This window comes from Hippoglossus hippoglossus, chromosome 4 (assembly GCF_009819705.1).
Source record: "Hippoglossus hippoglossus isolate fHipHip1 chromosome 4, fHipHip1.pri, whole genome shotgun sequence".
Taxonomy (NCBI): Eukaryota; Metazoa; Chordata; class Actinopteri; order Pleuronectiformes; family Pleuronectidae; genus Hippoglossus; species Hippoglossus hippoglossus.
The window spans coordinates 26,798,970-26,818,412 of NC_047154.1; the positions used below are offsets into that span (position 1 = coordinate 26,798,970).

General features: G+C 44.9%; 2 protein-coding genes across 2 annotated transcripts in view; both read right to left on the reverse strand.

Annotated features, from left to right (window-relative positions):
• LOC117760596 (phospholipase A2 inhibitor and Ly6/PLAUR domain-containing protein-like) overlaps positions 1 to 13,301 on the reverse strand; it is a 14,495-nt gene extending 1,194 nt beyond the window's left edge. Inside the window, exons 1-4 of the mRNA XM_034583720.1 lie at positions 13,194 to 13,301; positions 12,777 to 12,878; positions 12,511 to 12,678; positions 12,268 to 12,384 (exon numbers count right to left, since the gene is read on the reverse strand). Coding sequence (XP_034439611.1) covers positions 12,268 to 12,384; positions 12,511 to 12,678; positions 12,777 to 12,878; positions 13,194 to 13,245 — 439 coding nt within the window. The 5' untranslated portion in view covers positions 13,246 to 13,301. The remainder of the gene's footprint in view (positions 1 to 12,267; positions 12,385 to 12,510; positions 12,679 to 12,776; positions 12,879 to 13,193) is intronic.
• Positions 13,302 to 17,127: 3,826 nt separating this feature from the next.
• On the reverse strand, positions 17,128 to 19,335 carry LOC117759806 (interferon-induced protein with tetratricopeptide repeats 1B-like). Its single transcript, XM_034582233.1, has 2 exons — positions 19,312 to 19,335; positions 17,128 to 18,429 (listed from the first exon to the last, which is right to left on the reverse strand). The coding sequence occupies exons 1-2, from the start codon at positions 19,314 to 19,316 to the stop codon at positions 17,130 to 17,132; spliced, it is 1,305 nt and encodes a 434-aa protein (XP_034438124.1). The 5' UTR covers positions 19,317 to 19,335; the 3' UTR covers positions 17,128 to 17,129.
• Positions 19,336 to 19,443: the final 108 nt, after the last annotated feature.

The window sequence follows — 19,443 nt, forward strand, 5'->3', positions numbered from 1 at the left end:
GTCGTGGTTGTTGTTGTGGTTGTTGTAGTTGGGGTAGTTGTTGTTGGGGTAGTGGTTGTTGTTGTTGGGGTAGTGGTTGTTAATGTTGGGGTCGTGGTTGCTGTAGTTGGGGTAGTTGTTGTTGTCGTTGGGGTAGTGGTTGTTGTTGTTGTTGGGGTAGTGGTTGTTGTTGGGGTCGTGGTTGTTGTTGTTGTGGTTGTTGTAGTTGGGGTAGTTGTTGTTGTCGTTGGGGTAGTGGTTGTTGTTGTTGGGGTAGTGGTTGTTAATGTTGGGGTCGTGGTTGCTGTAGTTGGGGTAGTGGTTGTTGTTGGGTTAGTGGTTGTTGTTGGGGTTGTGGTTGTTGTTGTTGGGGTAGTGGTTATTGTTGTTGCGGCAGTTGTTGTTGGAGCAGTAGTTGTTGGTGCAGTTGATGTTGGGGTAGCGGTTGTTGTTGTTGGGGTCGTTGTTGTGGTTGTTGGAGCAGTAGTTGTTGGTGCAGTAGTTGTTGATGTTGGGGTAGCGGTTGTTGTTGTTGGGGTAGTGGTTGTTGTTGTTGGGGTCGTGGTTGTTGTTGTTGGGGTAGTGGTTGTTGTTGTTGGGGTTGTTGTTGTTGGGGTAGTGGTTGTTGTTGTTGGGGTAGTGGTTGTTGTTGTTGGGGTAGTGGTTGTAGTTGGGGTAGTGGTTGTTGTCATTGTGGTCGTTGTTGTGGTTGTTGGGTTATGAGTTGTTGTTGCAGTAGTTGTTGTTGGAGCAGTAGTTGTTGGTGCAGTAGTTGTTGATGTTGGGGTAGCGGTTGTTGTTGTTGGGGTAGTGGTTGTTGTTGGGGTAGTGGTTGTTGTCGTTGGGGTCGTTGTTGTGGTTGTTGGGGTATGAGTTGTTGTTGCAGTAGTTGTTGTTGGAGCAGTAGTTGTTGGTGCAGTAGTTGTTGATGTTGGGGTAGTGGTTGTTGTTGTTGGGGTAGTGGTTGTTGGGGTCGTGGTTGTTGTTGTTGGGGTAGTGGTTGTTGTTGTTGGGGTTGTGGTTGTTGTTGGGGTAGTGGTTGTTGTAGTTGGGGTAGTGGTTGTTGTTGTTGTGGTTGTTGTTGGGGTCGTGGTTGTTGTTGGGGTTGTGGTTGTTGGGGTCGTGGTTGTTGTTGTGGTTGTTGTAGTTGGGGTAGTTGTTGTTGGGGTAGTGGTTGTTGTTGTTGGGGTAGTGGTTGTTAATGTTGGGGTCGTGGTTGCTGTCGTTGGGGTAGTTGTTGTTGTCGTTGGGGTAGTGGTTGTTGTTGTTGTTGGGGTAGTGGTTGTTGTTGGGGTCGTGGATGTTGTTGTTGTGGTTGTTGTAGTTGGGGTAGTTGTTGTTGTCGTTGGGGTAGTGGTTGTTAATGTTGGGGTCGTGGTTGCTGTAGTTGGGGTAGTGGTTGTTGTTGTTGGGTTAGTGGTTGTTGTTGTTGGGGTTGTGGTTGTTGTTGTTGGGGTAGTGGTTATTGTAGTTGGGGTAGTTGTTGTTGCGGCAGTTGTTGTTGGAGCAGTAGTTGTTGGTGCAGTTGATGTTGGGGTAGCGGTTGTTGTTGTTGGGGTAGTGGTTGTTGTTGGGGTAGTGGTTGTTGTCGTTGGGGTCGTAGTTGTGGTTGTTGGGGTATGAGTTGTTGTTGCAGTAGTTGTTGTTGTTGGAGCAGTAGTTGTTGTTGCAGTAGTTGTTGTTGTTGGAGCAGTAGTTGTTGGTGCAGTAGTTGTTGATGTTGGGGTAGCGGTTGTTGTTGGGGTAGTGGTTGTTGTTGGGGTAGTGGTTGTTGTTGTTGGGGTCGTGGTTGTTGTTGTTGGGGTAGTGGTTGTTGTTGTTGGGTTAGTGGTTGTTGTTGTTGGGGTAGTGGTTGTTGTTGTTGGGGTTGTGGTTGTTGTTGGGTTAGTGGTTGTTGTTGTTGGGGTTGTGGTTGTTGTTGGGGTAGTGGTTGTTGTTAGGGTAGTGGTTGTTGTTGGGGTCGTGGTTGTTGTTGTTGGAGTTGTGGTTGTTGTAGTTGGGGTAGTTGTTGTCGTTGGGGTAGTGGTTGTTGTTGTTGGGGTAGTGGTTGTTAATGTTGGGGTAGTGGTTGTTGTTGTTGGGGTAGTGGTTGTTGTTGGGGTCGTGGTTGTTGTTGTTGGGTTAGTGGTTGTTGTTGTTGGGGTAGTGGTTGTTGGGGTCGTGGATGTTGTTGTTGGGGTCGTGGTTGTTGTTGTTGGGGTCGTTGTTGTTGTTGTTGGGGTAGTGGTTGTTGGGGTTGTGGTTGTTGTTGGAGTAGTGATTGTTGGGGTCATGGTTGTTGTTGTTGGGGTAGTGTTTGTTGGGGTCGTGGATGTTGTTGTTGGGGTAGTGGTTGTTGTTGTTGGGGTGGTGGTTGTTGTTGTTGGGGTAGTGGTTGTTGTTGTTGGGGTCGTGGTTGTTGTTGTTGGGGTCGTGGTTGTTGTTGGGGTAGTGATTGTTATAGTAGGGGTAGTGGTAGTTGTAGTTGGGGTAGTGGTTGTTGTTGTTGGGGTTGTGGTTGTTGTTGTTGGGGTAGTGGTTGTTGTTGTTGGGGTCGTGGTTGTTGTTGTTGGGGTAGTGGTTGTTGTTGTTGGGGTCGTGGTTGTTGTTGTTGGGGTCGTGGTTGTTGTTGGGGTAGTGATTGTTATAGTAGGGGTAGTGGTAGTTGTAGTTGGGGTAGTGGTTGTTGTAGTTGGGGTAGTTGTTGTTGGGGATGTGGTTGTTGTTGTTGGGGTTGTGGTTGTTGTTGTTGGGGTAGTGGTTGTTGTTGTTGTTGGGGTCGTGGTTGTTGTTGGGGTAGTGATTGTTATAGTAGGGGTAGTGGTAGTTGTAGTTGGGGTAGTGGTTGTTGTTGTTGGGGTCATTGTTGTGGTTGCAGTAGTTGTTGTTGTTGGAGCAGTAGTTGTTGTTGCAGTAGTTGTTGTTGTTGGAGCAGTAGTTGTTGGTGCAGTAGTTGTTGATGTTGGGGTAGCGGTTGTTGTTGTTGGGGTAGTGGTTGTTGTTGTTGGGGTCGTGGTTGTTGTTGTTGGGGTCGTGGTTGTTGTTAGGGTAGTGGTTGTTGTTGGGGTCGTGGTTTTTGTTGTTGGGGTCGTGGTTGTTGTTGTTGGGTTAGTGGTTGTTGTTGTTGGGGTTGTGGTTGTTGTTGTTGGGGTAGTGGTTGTTGTTGTTGGGTTAGTGGTTGTTGTTGTTGGGGTAGTGGTTGTTGTTGGGGTTGTGGTTGTTGTTGTTGGGGTAGTGGTTGTTGTTGGGGTCGTGGTTGTTGTTGGGTTAGTGGTTGTTGTTGTTGGGGTTGTGGTTGTTGTTGTTGGGGTAGTGGTTGTTGTTAGGGTAGTGGTTGTTGTTGGGGTCGTGGTTGTTGTTGTTGGAGTTGTGGTTGTTGTAGTTGGGGTAGTTGTTGTCGTTGGGGTAGTGGTTGTTGTTGTTGGGTTAGTGGTTGTTGTTGTTGGGGTTGTGGTTGTTGTTGTTCGGGTAGTGGTTGTTGTTGTTGGGGTAGTGGTTGTTGGGGTTGTGGTTGTTGTTGTTGGGGTAGTGGTTGTTGGGGTCGTGGATGTTGTTGTTGGGGTCGTGGTTGTTGTTGTTGGGGTCGTTGTTGTTGTTGTTGGGGTAGTGGTTGTTGGGGTTGTGGTTGTTGTTGGAGTAGTGATTGTTGGGGTCGTGGTTGTTGTTGTTGGGGTAGTGGTTGTTGGGGTCGTGGATGTTGTTGGGGTAGTGGTTGTTGTTGTTGGGGTGGTGGTTGTGGTAGTGGGTGTACTGGTTTTTGTCGTTGGGGTAGTGGTTGTTGGGGTTGTGGTTGTTGTTGTTGGGGTCGTGGTTGTTGTTGGGGTAGTGATTGTTATTGTTGGGGTCGTGGTTGTTGTTGTTGGGGTCGTGGTTGTTGTTGGGGTAGTGATTGTTATAGTAGGGGTAGTGGTAGTTGTAGTTGGGGTAGTGGTTGTTGTTGTTGGGGTAGTGGTTGTTGTAGTTGGGGTAGTTGTTGTTGGGGATGTGGTTATTGTTAATGGGGTAGTGGTTGTTGTTGGGGTTGTGGTTGTTGTTGTTGGGGTAGTGGTCGATGTCATTGGGGTAGTGGTTGTTGTTGTTGGGGTTGTGGTTGTTGGGGTCGTGGTTGTTGTTGGGGTAGTGGTTTGTGGGGTTGTGGTTGTTGTAGTTGGGGTAGTGGTAGTTGGGATAGTGGTAGTTGTAGTTGGGGTAGTGGTTGTTGTTGTTGCTGGAGTATTGGTTGTTGTTGTTGGGGTCGTGGTTGTTGTTGTTGGGGTAGTGGTTGTTGTTGGTGTTGTGGTTGTTGTAGTAGGGGTAGTGGTAGTTGTAGTTGGGGTAGTGGTTGTTGTCGTTGGGGTAGTGGTTGTTGTCGTTGGGGTAGTGGTTGTTGTAGTAGGGGTCGTGGTTGTTGGGGTGGTGGTTGTGGTAGTGGGTGTAGTGGTTGTGGTTGTTGTTGTTGGGTTTGTGGTTGTTGTTGGGGTAGTGGTTGTTGTTGGTGGGGTAGTGGTTGTTGTTGTTGGGGTAGTAGTTGTTGTTGGAGCAGTAGTTGTTGTTGGTGCAGTAGTTGTTGATGTTGGGGTGGTGGTTGTTGTTGTTGGGGTTGTTGTAGTAGGGGTAGTGGTTGTTGGAGTTGGGGTAGTGGTAGTTGTAGTTGGGGTAGTTGTAGTTGGGGTAGTGGTTGTTGTTGTTGGGTTAGTGGTTGTTGTTGTTGGGGTAGTGGTAGTTGTAGTTGGGGTAGTGGTAGTTGTAGTTGGGGTAGTGGTTGTTGTTGTTGGGGTAGTAGTTGTTGTTGGAGCAGTAGTTGTTGTTGTTGGGGTCGTGGTTGTTGGGGTTGTGGTTGTTGTTGTTGGGGTAGTGGTTGTTGGGGTCGTGGATGTTGTTGTTGGGGTCGTGGTTGTTGTTGTTTGGGTAGTGGTTGTTGTTGTTGGGGTGGTGGTTGTGGTAGTGGGTGTAGTGGTTTCTGTCGTTGGGGTAGTTGTTGTTGGGGTTGTGGTTGTTGTTGTTGGGGTGGTGGTTGTGGTAGTGGGTGTAGTGGTTTCTGTCGTTGGGGTAGTGGTTGTTGGGGTTGTGGTTGTTGTTGTTGGGGTCGTGGTTGTTGTTGTTGGGGTAGTGGTTGTTGTTGGTGTTGTGCTTGTTATTGTTGGGGTCGTGGTTGTTGTTGGGGTAGTGGTTGTTGTTGTTGGGGTAGTGGTTGTGGTAGTGGGTGTAGTGGTTGTTGTTGGGGTTGTGGTTGTTGTTGTTGGGGTAGTGGTTGTTGGGGTCGTGGATGTTGTAGTTGGGGTAGTGGTTGTTGTTGTTGTTGGGGTAGTGGTCGTTGTAGTTGGGATAGTGGTAGTTGTAGTTGGGGTAGAAGTTGTTGTTCTTGGGTTTGTGGTTGTTGTTGTTGTTGGTTTAGTGGTAGTTGGGGTAGGGGTAGTTGTAGTTGGGGTAGTGGTTGTTGTAGTTGGGGTAGTGGTTGTTGGGGTTGTGGTTGTTGTTTGGGTAGTGGTTGTTGTTGGGTTAGTGGTTGTTGTTGTTTGGGTAGTGGTTGTTGTTGTTTGGGTAGTGGTTGTTGTTGTTGGGGTGGTGGTTGTGGTAGTGGGTGTTGTGGTTTCTGTCGTTGGGGTAGTGGTTGTTGGGGTTGTGGTTGTTGTTGTTGGGGTGGTGGTTGTGGTAGTGGGTGTAGTGGTTTCTGTCGTTGGGGTAGTGGTTGTTGGGGTTGTGGTTGTTGTTGTTGGGGTAGTGGTTGTTGTTGTTGGTGTTGTGCTTGTGATTGTTGGGGTCGTGGATGTTGTTGTTGGGGTCGTGGTTGTTGTTGTTGGTGTTGTGCTTGTTATTGTTGGGGTCGTGGTTGTTGTTGGGGTAGTGGTTGTTGTTGTTGGGGTAGTGGTTGTGGTAGTGGGTGTAGTGGTTGTTGTTGGGGTTGTGGTTGTTGTTGTTGGGGTAGTGGTTGTTGTTGTTGGGGTAGTGGTCGTTGTAGTTGGGATAGTGGTAGTTGTAGTTGGGGTAGAAGTTGTTGTTCTTGGGTTTGTGGTTGTTGTTGTTGTTGGTTTAGTGGTAGTTGGGGTAGGGGTAGTTGTAGTTGGGGTAGTGGTTGTTGTAGTTGGGGTAGTGGTTGTTGGGGTTGTGGTTGTTGTTTGGGTAGTGGTTGTTGTTGGGTTAGTGGTTGTTGTTGTTGTGGTTGTTGTTGTTGGGGTTGTGGTTGTTGTTGTTGGGGTAGTGGTTGTTGGGGTCGTGGATGTTTTTGTGGGGGTAGTGGTTGTTGTAGTAGGGGTCGTGGTTGTTGTTGGGGAAGTGGTTGTTGTAGTAGGGGTCGTGGTTGTTGTTGGGGTGGTGGTTGTGGTAGTGGTTGTTGTTGTTGGGGTAGTGGTTGTTGGGGTCGTGGATGTTGTTGTTGTGGTTGTTGTTGTTGGTGTTGTGGTTGTTGTAGTAGGGGTAGTGGTTGTTGTAGTTGGGGTAGTGGTAGTTGTAGTTGGGGTAGTGGTAGTTGTAGTTGGGGTAGTGGTTGTTGTTGGGGTAGTGGTTGTTGTCGTTGGGGTAGTAGTTGTTGTAGTAGGGGTCGTGGTTGTTGTTGTTGGGGTAGTGGTTGTTGGGGTTGTGGTTGTTGTTGTTGGGGTAGTCGTTGTTGGGGTCGTGGATGTTGTTGTTGGGGTCGTGGTTGTTGTTGTTGGGGTCGTGGATGTTGTAGTTGGGGTAGTGGTAGTTGTAGTTGGGGTAGTGGTTGTTGTCGTTGGGGTCGTGGTTGTTGTTGTTGGGGTAGTGGTAGTGGGTGTAGTGGTTGTTGTTGTTGGGGTCGTGGTTGTTGGGGTTGTGGTTGTTGTTGTTGGGGTCGTGGTTGTTGGGGTCGTGGATGTTGTTGTTGGGGTCGTGGTTGTTGTAGTTGGGGTGGTGGTTGTGGTAGTGGGTGTAGTGGTTTCTGTCGTTGGGGTAGTGGTTGTTGGGGTAGTGGTTGTTGTAGTAGGGGTCGTGGTTGTTGTTGTTGGGGGTGGTGTGGTTGTTGGGGTTGTGGTTGTTGTTGTTGGGGTAGTCGTTGTTGGGGTCGTGGATGTTGTTGTTGGGGTCGTGGTTGTTGTTGTTGGGGTCGTGGTTGTTGTAGTTGGGGTAGTGGTAGTTGTAGTTGGGGTAGTGGTTGTTGTTGATGGGGTCGTGGTTGTTGTTGTTGGGGTCGTGGTTGTGGTAGTGGGTGTAGTGGTTGTTGTTGTTGGGGTAGTGGTTGTTGGGGTTGTGGTTGTTGTTGTTGGGGTCGTGGTTGTTGGGGTCATGGATGTTGTTGTTGGGGTCGTGGTTGTTGTAGTTGGGGTGGTGGTTGTGGTAGTTGGGGTGGTGGTTGTGGTAGTGGGTGTAGTGGTTTCTGTCGTTGGGGTAGTGGTTGTTGGGGTTGTGGTTGTTGTTGTTGGGGTAGTGGTTGTTGTTGGTGTTGTGCTTGTTATTGTTGTGGTCGTGGATGTTGTTGTTGGGATCGTGGTTGTTGTTGTTGGGGTAGTGGTTGTTGTTGTTGGTGTTGTGCTTGTTATTGTTGGGGTCGTGGTTGTTGTTGTTGGGGTAGTGGTTGTTGTTGTTGGGGTCGTGGTTGTTGTTGTTGGGGTTGTGGTAGTGGCTGTAGTGGTTGTTGTTGTTGGGGTAGTGGTTGTTGGGGTTGTGGTTGTTGTTGTTGGGGTAGTGGTTGTTGGGGTCGTGGATGTTGAAGTTGGGATAGTGGTAGTTGTAGTTGGGATAGTGGTAGTTGTAGTTGGGGTAGTAGTTGTTGTTGGGTTTGTGGTTGTTGTTGTTGGGTTAGGGGTAGTTGTAGTTGGGGTAGTGGTTCTTGTAGTTGGGGTAGTGGTTGTTGGGGTTGTGGTTGTTGTTGTTGGGGTAGTGGTTGTTGGGGTAGTGCTTGTTGTTGTTGGGGTAGTGGATGTCGTTGTTGGATTATTGGTTGTTGTTGTTGGGGTCGTTGTTGTTGGGGTCGTGGTTGTTGTTGGGTTAGTGGTTGTTGTTGTTGTGGTTGTTGTTGGTGGGGTAGTGGTAGTTGTAGTTGGGGTAGAGGTAGTTGTAGTTGGGGTAGTGGTTGTTGTTGTTGGGGTAGTGGTAGTTGTAGTTGGGGTAGTGGTAGTTGTAGTTGGGGTAATGGTTGTTGCTGGGATAGTGGTAGTTGTAGTTGGGGTAGTGGTAGTTGTCGTTGGGGTAGTGGTAGTTGTCGATGGGATCGTGGTTGTTGTAGTTGGGGTAGTGGTTGTTGTTGTTGGGGTAGTGGTTGTTGTTGTTGGGGTCGTGGTTGTTGTTGTTTGGGTAGTGGTTGTGGTAGTGGGTGTAGTGGGTGTTGTTGGGGTAGTGGTTGTTGTTGGAGTCTTGGTTGTTGGGGTAGTGGTTGTTGTTGTTGGAGTATTGGTTGTTGGGGTAGTGGTAGTTGTAGTTGGGGTAGTGGTAGTTGGGGTAGTAGTTGTTGTTGTTGGGGTAGTGGTTGTTGTAGTTGGGGTAGTGGTTGTTGTTGGGGTTGTGGTTGTTGTTGTTGGGGTCGTGGTTGTTGTTGTTTGGGTAGTGGTTGTGGTAGTGGGTGTAGTGGTTGTTGTTGTTGGGGTAGTGGTTGTGGTAGTGGGTGTAGTGGGTGTTGTTGTTGGGGTAGTGGTTGTTGTTGGAGTATTGGTTGTTGGGGTAGTGGTTGTTGTTGTTGTTGGAGTAGTGGTCGTTGTAGTTGGGGTAGAAGTTGTTGTTTTTGGGTTTGTGGTTGTTGTTGTTGTTGGTTTAGTGGTAGTTGTTGTAGGGGTAGTTGTAGTTGGGGTAGTGGTTGTTGTAGTTGGGGTAGTGGTTGTTGGGGTTGTGGTTGTTGTTGTTTGGGTAGTGGTTGTTGTTGTTGGGGTAGTGGATGTTGTTGTTGGAGTATTGGTTGTTGTTGTTGGGGTCGTGGTTGTTGTTGGGTTAGTGGTTGTTGTTGGGTTAGTGGTTGTTGTTGGCGTTGTGGTTGTTGTTGTTGGGGTTGTGGTTGTTGTTGTTGGGGTAGTGGTTGTTGGGGTCGTGGATGTTGTTGTTGGGGTAGTGGTTGTTGTAGTAGGGGTCGTGGTTGTTGTTGTTGGGGTAGTGGTTGTTGTAGTAGGGGTCGTGGTTGTTGTTGGGGTGGTGGTTGTGGTAGTGGATGTTGTTGTTGGGGTAGTGGTTGTTGTAGTAGGGGTCGTGGTTGTTGTTGGGGTGGTGGTTGTGGTAGTGGTTGTTGTTGTTGGGGTAGTGGTTGTTGGGGTCGTGGATGTTGTTGTTGTGGTTGTTGTAGTAGGGGTAGTGGTTGTTGTAGTTGGGGTAGTGGTAGTTGTAGTTGGGGTAGTGGTTGTAGTTGGGGTAGTGGTTGTTGTTGGGGTAGTGGTTGTTGGGGTCGTGGATGTTGTTGTTGGGGTCATGGTTGTTGTTGGGGTCGTGGTTGTTGTAGTTGGGGTAGTGGTAGTTGTAGTTGGGGTAGTGGTTGTTGTTGTTGGGGTCGTGGTTGTGGTAGTGGGTGTAGTGGTTGTTGTTGTTGGGGTAGTGGTTGTTGGGGTTGTGGTTGTTGTTGTTGGGGTCGTGGTTGTTGGGGTCGTGGATGTTGTTGTTGGGGTCGTGGTTGTTGTAGTTGGGGTGGTGGTTGTGGTAGTTGGGGTGGTGGTTTCTGTTGTTGGAGCAGTAGTTGTTGTTGTTGGGGTCGTGGTTGTGGTAGTGGGTGTAGTGGTTGTTGTTGTTGGGGTAGTGGTTGTTGGGGTTGTGGTTGTTGTTGTTGGGGTCGTGGTTGTTGTAGTTGGGGTGGTGGTTGTGGTAGTTGGGGTGGTGGTTTCTGTTGTTGGGGTAGTGGTTGTTGGGGTTGTGGTTGTTGTTGTTGGGGTAGTGGTTGTTGTTGGTGTTGTGCTTGTTATTGTTGGGGTCGTGGATGTTGTTGTTGGGATCGTGGTTGTTGTTGTTGGGGTAGTGGTAGTTGTAGTTGGGGTAGTGGTTGTTGTTGTTGGAGTATTGGTTGTTGGAGTCGTGGTTGTTATTGTTGGGGTCGTGGTTGTTGTTGTTGGAGTAGTGGTTGTTGTTGTTGGGCTAGTGGTAGTTGTAGTTGGGGTAGTGGTAGTTGTAGTTGGGGTAGTGGTTGTTGTTGTTGGAGTATTGGTTGTTGGAGTCGTGGTTGTTGTTGGGGTTGTGGTTGTTGGGGTAGTGGTTGTTGTAGTTGGTGATTTGGTTGTTGTTGTTGGGGTCGTGGTTGTTGTAGTAGGGGTAGTTGTTGCGGAAATGGTTGTTGTAGTTGGGGATGTGGTTGTTGTAGTTGGGGTTGTGGTTGTTGTAGTTGGGGTAGTGGTAGTTGTGGTAGTGGTTGTTGTTGTTGTTGTGGTTGTTGGGGTTGTGGTTGTTGGCGTAGTGGTTGTTGTTGTTGGTATAGTGGTTGTTGTTGTTGGGGTCGTGGTTGTTGTAGTAGGGGTAGTTGTTGCGGAAATGGTTGTTGTAGTTGGGGATGTGGTTGTTGTAGTTGGGGTTGTGGTTGTTGTAGTTGGGGTAGTGGTAGTTGTTGTTGTTGTTGGGGTTGTGGTTGTTGGGGTTGTGGTTGTTGGCGTAGTGGTTGTTGTTGTTGGTATAGTGGTTGTTGTTGTTGGGGTTGTGGTTGTTGGGGTAGTGGTTGTTGGTGTAGTGGTTGTTGTTGTTGGTATAGTGGTTGTTGTTGTTGTTGGGGTGGTGTTAGATGTAGTTGGGGTAGTGGTTGTTGTTGGAGTATTGGTTGTTGGAGTCGTGGTTGTTGTTGTTGGTGTTGTGCTTGTTATTGTTGGGGTCATGGTTGTTGTAGTTGGGGTAGTTGTTGTTGTAGTTGGGGTAGTGGTAGTTGTAGTTGGGGTAGTGTTTGTTGTTGTTGGGGTAGTTGTTGTTGCGGCAATGGTTGTGGTAGTTGGGGTAGTGGTTGTTGTTGTAGTCGGGGTAGTTGTCTTTGGGGTCATGGTCGTTGTGGTTGTTGTCGTTGGGGTAATGGTAGTTGTTGTTGGAGTCGTGGTTGTTGGAGTCGTGGTTGTTGTAGTTGTGGTAGTGGTTGTTGTTGTTGGTGCAGGAGTTGTTGTCATTGGGGTCGTGGTTGTTGTCGTTGGGGTCGTGGTTGTTGTCGTTGGGGTCGTGTTTGTTGTTGTTGTTGTGAGAGTGTTACACAAACTAGTCCCACAACAGGCTGGTACACTGGTAATGCTACCAACATTTTGCATGAAAGGCAGTGGCCCCAGGAAAGTAGCAGCTGCACACAGATTTAAAGATGCACAGCCAAAGGCTGGAGAAGTGCCGGCCCCATTTGTCACTAAAGATGAAACACAATCGTAGGTTTGTTAGTTGAATAATTTCAGAGAGAATTCTTCACTTTAAGAGTAACTTGAATTCATGAGGAAATGTATTTTGATGACAGTAGTTTAACATTAGTTGTTGCCATGGTTACAGTCGTGCAGTATTTTAACATTGCACCTTATTACTGACATGTACACGTGTACTTCAGGACCTAGTGACATCACTGATTTCACTGTTTTATGTTCTCAGTGTGCAACAGAGAATATGTGTGATCAAATCCAACCACACCCTTCAACTATACTGGTTGTTTTCAGAGGTGATACAGGCCTGAAGCTTTCAACCAGCAGAGGGCAGCAGAACACTGTGTTTCAGTCTGATGTTAAGTTACTTGTCTCAGTGAAACAAGCAAGTCCACAATTTAAACATACGTTCACGTCAGTAAAAATGTTGAACTAAATCTAACTCAATTCATGAGTTTGCTCAATGTTTATTGTTGTGCAGTATTTATCTCATGTTTTCAAAGCTGTTACCATTTCTTAGCTCAATGATTATCAAAACAAAGAATTGTTCATTTAAGTCATTTTGGAATCAAAGAAACTCTCAAAATGAGCAAAAATTGTTTTAACTTGTCAAATGTTGGAGTTTTCTGCTTTTCTCTGTCTTAGTAAATGAAACATTTTTTAGTTGTGGACAAAGCAAGAGACTTTTATAATCAAGTTGAGTTCCAGGAAATCGTGATGGAAAATAACAAACAGATTAACTGAGAAATAATCAATAGTTTGGTCAACTGGTCAAGATGGAACTAATTTTAACTACTTTATCTCCTGTGTGCTCTTTAAATCTAAAACATTATGATGATCTTAAGATGATGAGAAAGTAAACATTTCATAAAAAGACATAATGCAGTAAAAAGTAAGTTTTTAATCTCTAATGTTATGGATCATAAATACAGAGTAACACAGATGTTACAGATTTAATTAAAGTGCTTTAAATGTTTAGTACATGAGTAAATATATCTTAACTCTTCACTCTTTAGTATGAATATGTTAAAAATACTTAAAGGTAGTAGAATAGGTTTGAAGTAATCTTTGTATAAATGCAGTATATATAAAGAAGACTTACCATTGGCTTGAAAGCAGCGATCCTCTGTTCCCTTACATTGTATTGGAAGGCTGCAATCAAAGGTGATGGGGTCACAAACGTGACACTGTAGACTGTTATCTGCTGGAACCACAGGGACTGAAACAGACAAAAAATGATACTATTTATTAGAGGAAGAGAGAAGATGGAAGTGTTATGGATTAAAAGTAGAACATGTCAGAAGAAGGATGCAGATTAATAAGAAAGTCATCTACATCTACTTACAAGGCAGAGTGACGGAGTTGCAGTTGTCTGTGCTGCAGCATGTAGCACTTGCAAGTGAACTCGAAACACCCAAGTTTACTGAAAATGTCTGACAGCCTATGGATGGACACAGGGAGGGGGGTGCACAGGTCTTGTAGATTTGCGTTCCAGGAGTCCCAGATGAAACGGCTGCAGAGTCAAAGTGCAGTTTGTTAATGGTGATGGAAAGCACACGTCACTTTGCAGTACATGTATTTCACTGGAAAGTAACTTGTAGAGAAGTTTACCTTGAATGGAAGCTGTGATACACATCGTGCCTGTGGGACATGTAACTGCTGCTGTGGTTGAACAGTCAGCATTTGTGCAAGTTTCACACTCAAGTGCTTCACCTGCAATGTGGAGAAAAATAGTCAGTGATATGATGATCTGATATAAATTGTTGTTCATAAAGGCTCAAAAACCTTCTTACTGTTCAAAAGGAGTTTCAGACATATGGGTTGTGATTTAAATATAAATAGACACTACATACATGACTCTAAATTATTTCATCTGTTTCCTACCTGTTTAGTCTGTTTCTTGTACTGCTGTACTGTAACTTATGCATTTCTCCTCTGAGGATCAATAGAGCCTCCTTATATTTTCAAGGATATTAATAATATAAGATAATAAATAATAATATATTATTAAAAATAGTAATTAGTTACCTGTGCTGGAGAGCGCCCAGATGAGAGTCAGAGAAAGAAGCAGCTTCATCATGATGAACAGGTAAGTTCAGCAGATTCCTTATACGACCTCTCATCAACAGAGAGGCACTTTATATACTCTACAGGTGATGAACGCATGCATGACTGATACATGTCTGAATATCTCAGGTATTGGGCGTGTTTCCATTTTTACAGTGTGATCATTCAAACTGTCAGTCTCTCTTTTGTCACAAAGGAAAACACATCAACACACATCAACACACATCAACACACCCATTTTAACTTCGTCAGTGTTAACCTGTTTAGGATTGTGCAGTAAGTATCTAGACATCAATATAGACTGGTAGACTTTCATCTGTCACCCACTGGTTTCCTTCAGTCTCTATGTTCATTTGTATGGAAATAGTTTAACAGCAGGACAAACAATAACCTGCAAAAAGCTCAGCTTCTTCTAACTTGATCAAAACTACACAACCAAATTAAAGAACTTGAATGTAAATGTATTTTTTTACTTAAATGATGTGTCATGTTTCAGTTCATGTCCATCTTGTCTGTCCTCAGAATCAGCATCTGCCCGGACTTTGTCTGCACAGTATTTTCCTCTCCTTTTGGAAAAGTACTCTCTGAATTCTTTTCTATCATATGTTGCTTTTAGACCTGCACTGAAGTCCACACATTTTCCTGAAAATGTCCAGAGGGGCTGTGAGGACACAAATGTCTGAGTCAGTTTCTCTGGACATTTTCTGGAACTTTTCTTGCCAGTTAAATGTCTGGAAAATGTCAGAGTGAGTCCATGTGAGAGTACATCAGGAAAATGTCCCAGTGAGCGAGTGGACGTGTTGATGAGGTTTCTAACACATGATGGACGTGAAACTGGAATTATACAAATATCTCGGATGAAGAAGAGGAGCCGTACACGTAGAAGACGAAGACGTCAACTTGGAAAGACGAGGAGATTTGAGAGTTTTGGGTGATAATGGTCAATGGTAGTGATTCTCAAACAACTTTCAGGGACGACAAGAGACTCAGTTCGAATTTTATGGAATGGGAGTGATGAGCAAATACTTGTTCCCCCCAGATGGAGCCTACAGGTGGACGCTGGGGGGTGGAGGGGCTGAAGCAACTGGTAGTAATACTGAGGCAGCAGTGTGAGCAAAGGGGATGATGGGAAATTTCTCTCTGCTTAAATATACAACCTGATAAGTTGGGTGTGTATTGTAGATGGTTGTGGAGGGTGAGGTCACATGATGTATGTCACATGATCGGAGCAGCGCAGCTTCAGTTGGCTGCCTGAACCGGCTCGCAGGCGTCACTTCATATTTGTACAATTTGCAGCAAAACTTGAATTTTTTTAATAATATTACAGAATTAATCCCATTACAAATGAATAAAGGACAGAGTGAAAATCCCCAGCAGTCATGGGTTTTTGGGCGCAGCTGTGAGAATTTTACACAAACTGGTTTGAAAACTGGTTCACAGGTGATATTAGCAATGGGGAAGAAATGTCTGCTGGACTGGCAGGAATCAGCTGCAAACTGGTTTGGCAGGAGAAGTCGGGATCCACTTGTCAAGTGAAAGACAAATTCACAGTTTTACAATGCAAACTATATCTTTTATTATAATAAATAATTATTATTATTATTATTTTATTGCTAATTATTTTCACGAAGTAATATTCAGATCATTCACTTTAGTATAAATAACACAATGTAAAAATATCCTTCACGGATTGAATCAATAATTAAAATCTACCTGAGCTAACTACTTATATTTATCCATATGTTGATTAATATGGACACTCCAGTGTACCTGAGATATATAATCAATAATAATACATTTTATTGATATAGCACTTTTCTTAACAAAGTTTCAAAATTCTTAACAAGGAAGAAGCATAGACGGATAAACATATTTGGTTGATTATGAAAGTGGCAGGACCAATTTGAATATGGGTTTCATCAGTGTAACTTTGGTTGTACTGTTTCCAGTAAAACTGACTTGACTCACATTAGACATAATGACATGTTGTCGTTAAGCAGACATGTCAATTAACAAAGCTGCTGTTCTATTTAGGTACTAAGCTGTAGTTAATGTGACCAGACACCGGTGTTTATCTTATGTTTGGTGTGAAAATTGGCCGCTGTGAATTAGGTTGGGCTCAGATTCCAGAGTTCAATTTTGCTGTTGTCCTCAAAATCATGATTTAGTGTCATGCCAGACTGGTTAAAAAACAATGGACATAGGATTCTCCTTCATCCTGTGTTGTGTTTTATTATGTACATAATACAAATTAGGTTGGTACACATCATTTTTAGCTTTAAAACGAAGGAAACCTTGTGCTCTGCTCAGAAATGTCACTGCTAAACATTTGGCTGTATCCCAAAGTCACACTTTTCTAACTCGCTCTAACGGTCACATTTATTAACTTTAACCGATACAAAATATATCTGTGTGTTTGGCAAAGTCTTGGGATGGATTCTCACGGTGTTTTATTTCACAGATAAGACTTATAGTTTATGAATAAGAGCAGGTTGTTTGAGAATGTCGCCACAGCTTAGATCTGTCGCTTTCCCAGTGGGGAGAGAAGAGGTGCAGAAATCAGTGAGTGAGTTTCCATGGCAACGTGATATACACACAGAGCAGAGGGGGACAGTTGAACTCTTTAAGAATACAACATTCACAGCTGGTTGTCAACAGTCGGATTCATTTCGGTAAGAAGATCACTTGTGAATCAGTGGTTCTGGGTTCAAGACCAAGTGAGGGCAAGAGATTTGTTTTGCTTTATACTGCTGCTGCTATTTTCAAAATAAAAACCCCCGGATAGTTACAGGATGTTACCAGGAAACCCGAAAGGAGGCTGGATTTTCAAAATATAAGCCCCCGGATAGTTACAGGATGTTACCAGGAAACCCGAAAGGAGGCTGGATTTTCAAAATATAAGCCCCCGGATAGTTACAGGATGTCAACTGGAAACCCGAAAGGAGGCTGGCACAGTCTCTCTCTCTCTGAACAACCTGGATCATGTTATAAACATGCAGCTTTTATAAATGTCTCTGTCGAAGCGGCAGACAGCACTAGGCACAAATTCAGAATTTCTCGAGAGGAATGATGTTGTAGTTGTTGATGTTCTTTAGCAACATGGCCACACCTCCTGACTCACCTCTCTTTTATCTATTTATCAGGAAGGTAGGTGGTGTCTTTCCACACACATACTTCACATTGTTTTTGCATATGTTTGCATGAGACTACAGCCAACCCTAAGGTGTCATTATTGAAACAATAGGCCTGGTAAGATGTGCAGTTTACCCTGATCACTCACAGTTAGACTGAAACTGTTTTCTTTCCTTACCAGCTTTGCTCATTCTTACTTCCAAATCTCACAGAACAACTCGACACTGGGAAAAAAAGTTCTGTTCCCGACAAATCCCACTTTCTGCTTCTTTAGTGGGTCTGCTGCTGACTATTTTAATGCAGGTGGAAACCAGCATTAAAGTCTACCGCCACCTATATGTTGGAGTTTATACTGCTAGATTTTTATGGCATTTTCAGGAGTGCACACATTATACCTAATCTATTGGTCAAATGAATCATTTCACTTTAGTGGACATTGAAACCATTAAAACACAACTAGTAAGGACAATCAGAATTGTTCTACTGTTATAATGAGAAAAAACACGTTTGAACAACAGCTTTATTTACTTTTTCAGTAGAAGTTAGAATTTTCTGCCGCTGGTACATGTTAATGACTTTATTCCTTCATTTCCACTGATATTAATACTTTTGATGAGTTTTTCTCATCGATTGTTCACATGGAGTGGATTAAGTGTTTCAACAAAATACTTCTTTATTCTAAGTGTGAGGAAAGTGGGAAGAATGGTCAGAGGAACACGTTGAGAAACTGTTGTATTAAACATCCCCTCTTCTTTATTAAGGCTCTTATATTTTCAGGTTTGCCAAAAACTCCCCTATTTCTGTACACATCCTGTTTCTGTTCCTGTCTCTAATCCGCTCTAGAATACTGATGCTGTTGTCACGATAGAAAGATTGTTGTGGTATCGCTGCTGCCTTCATGTGGTATTCTATCGACCTGTGGCTCTCCTTTTGTATGAAATGTAAATGTTTTGCGTAGCAGTTGTAAAGGATCTGTGCCCCTTTAGGGTCCAGGTCACTGTCCAGCAGCTCCTCGTAAATCTGCTCAGCTGCCGCCTGGCTGTGATTTGACTGTGCGTATATCGTGGCAAGAGATATTCTTCTTTTGAGTGAAGAATCGGGGTAAAGAGAAATCACCTCCCTGTAGAGACTAATCGCTCTGTCGACCATGCAGTGCTCCAGGGGACTGTCCCTGTCCAGAAGGATTTTCATTTTGTAACATACTGCCGCACATCTTTTCAGGTAGCGCTCGTCTGGATGCCTCTCCAGAGCCCCCTCCGCCAAATCAATAGCCTCATCCATGGATACGTAGATTGCGTACAGCCTTAGTAGTGGTTTGATTCCACTGTAGCTGCTAACAGGCTTTCTCAAAACCCTCTGGGCCAACGCATGAGCTTCATCTTTTACTTTTTGTCCTTTCCTGGTGCATGCCTCAAGGTAGAGAGCAGCGAGGTACAAGTTCTCTGGATCGTGATCCTTTGCAATTTTCATTTTCTCCCAGATGTCCGCCCTCAGGTTGGAGTGTTTAAAGGTGTTTGCTAACGCTAACACGTGGCTGGTCTGCCACTCCACCACATCCGGCTGCATCCGGATGGCTCTCTGGAAGTAACCAGCTGCCAGAAGCTTCTGTTCTCCGCTGAACTTCATCAGAGTCCAGGCTTTTTCAGCACAGATCTCCGGGTGCAGCTCGTCCTGCGATGGATACTCAGTCATCAGGCCGTCGATCTTCGACAGACAAGCCCGACTCTCTGCTCGTTCTCCCTGATGATGGTGCAGCCAGGCCTGGTTCCCATAGGTCACCACCAGCCAGGGACCCTCCTCTGAGACAGTGTTTCTAATCTGCCTGAAGGCCTCCGCGGCTCTGCTGAAGAAACTCCTGGCTTCTTCAGTGGACCCCAGCTGGAAGTGGACGTACCCCTGCAGGTTGTAAATGTGACCCAGCCACTTGTATCCTTCCTCTGTGCCGATGTCCTGCAGCTTGTCCCTGATACTGAAAAGTTTGGACCTGCCAGGCTCCAGATCCCAGGTGAAGTGGCACTGCAGCGCCCCCAGTCTGTCCTCCAGTGCCATGTCACTCTGAGCAGCACTGATGGAGAATGAAAATGAGGAGTATTAAATCACAGTGATATAATGAGCTCTCTGGCGTGTTGTGTTCAGGTTCATTTCATGTGGAGCAAAGAAAGAAGCAGAGGAAAGAAGAAACAGTAAAGCTGCTTTCACACCTTCACTGAAGTCTGGATATTTTCCTTCAATTTTCTGGAGCTTCTGTATGTGAGAACGCTAATGTCCAAGTCATATGGATATGTAATGAGACCTGCAGCGAGGATGATCAGCTCCTACACTATTGAATCTGACTTGTTTGCTGTGCCACATTTTAATTTGCATGATCCTGCTGCTTAGATGTGGAAGATGAACTCCAGTTCATGTGCTGATATTTTCCAGAGTTCATGTGTGAAAACATCTCAAGTGAATAAGAAGGAAGGAGTGGATGAATGAGGGTGGGAAATGTAGATTATATAAATGAAGGATGGAAGGACATCAGGAGACCAAAGGAGCTAAAAAAAGGGAGGAGGAAAATTAAGTGACAACGAATGAAGGGGAAGCAAGGGAAGAATGAAAGAGGAACAGATGAGGAAACACATATCTTACAGGTGTCACGTTTATGGTTTTGTTGCTAAAGCCAACTTCAGCTTTAACAACTGTTCACTTTCTGTAAAATAAGGGAGGAAAAGAAAGTACTGGAGTAAATAAAGAGAGAAGCAAGAAATAAAGAAAAGGGGCTCAAAGGTGGGACAGGCGGAGGAAATGGAGATTAAGTAACAGGGAGAGAAAGAGAGGGTTGATGTCTCAACAAGAGGAAAAGGAGGGAAAGACAGAAAGGACTATGGGAAAAAAGTGAAGAAAGGGAACTGAAAAGAAGGGAATAAATAGAAAATAGATACGACAATAAAACTAAGCACTGACTCACCTCATCGTCCAGCACGACTCAGAAGTTTTCTCAGTGTTTTCTGCTCTTTGTGTTCCCTGCGTCTTTGGGTGCAGCATCATAAAATCATTAATGTTCAACTTTTATGCTGCCGTGAACAGAAAAAAATGTGCT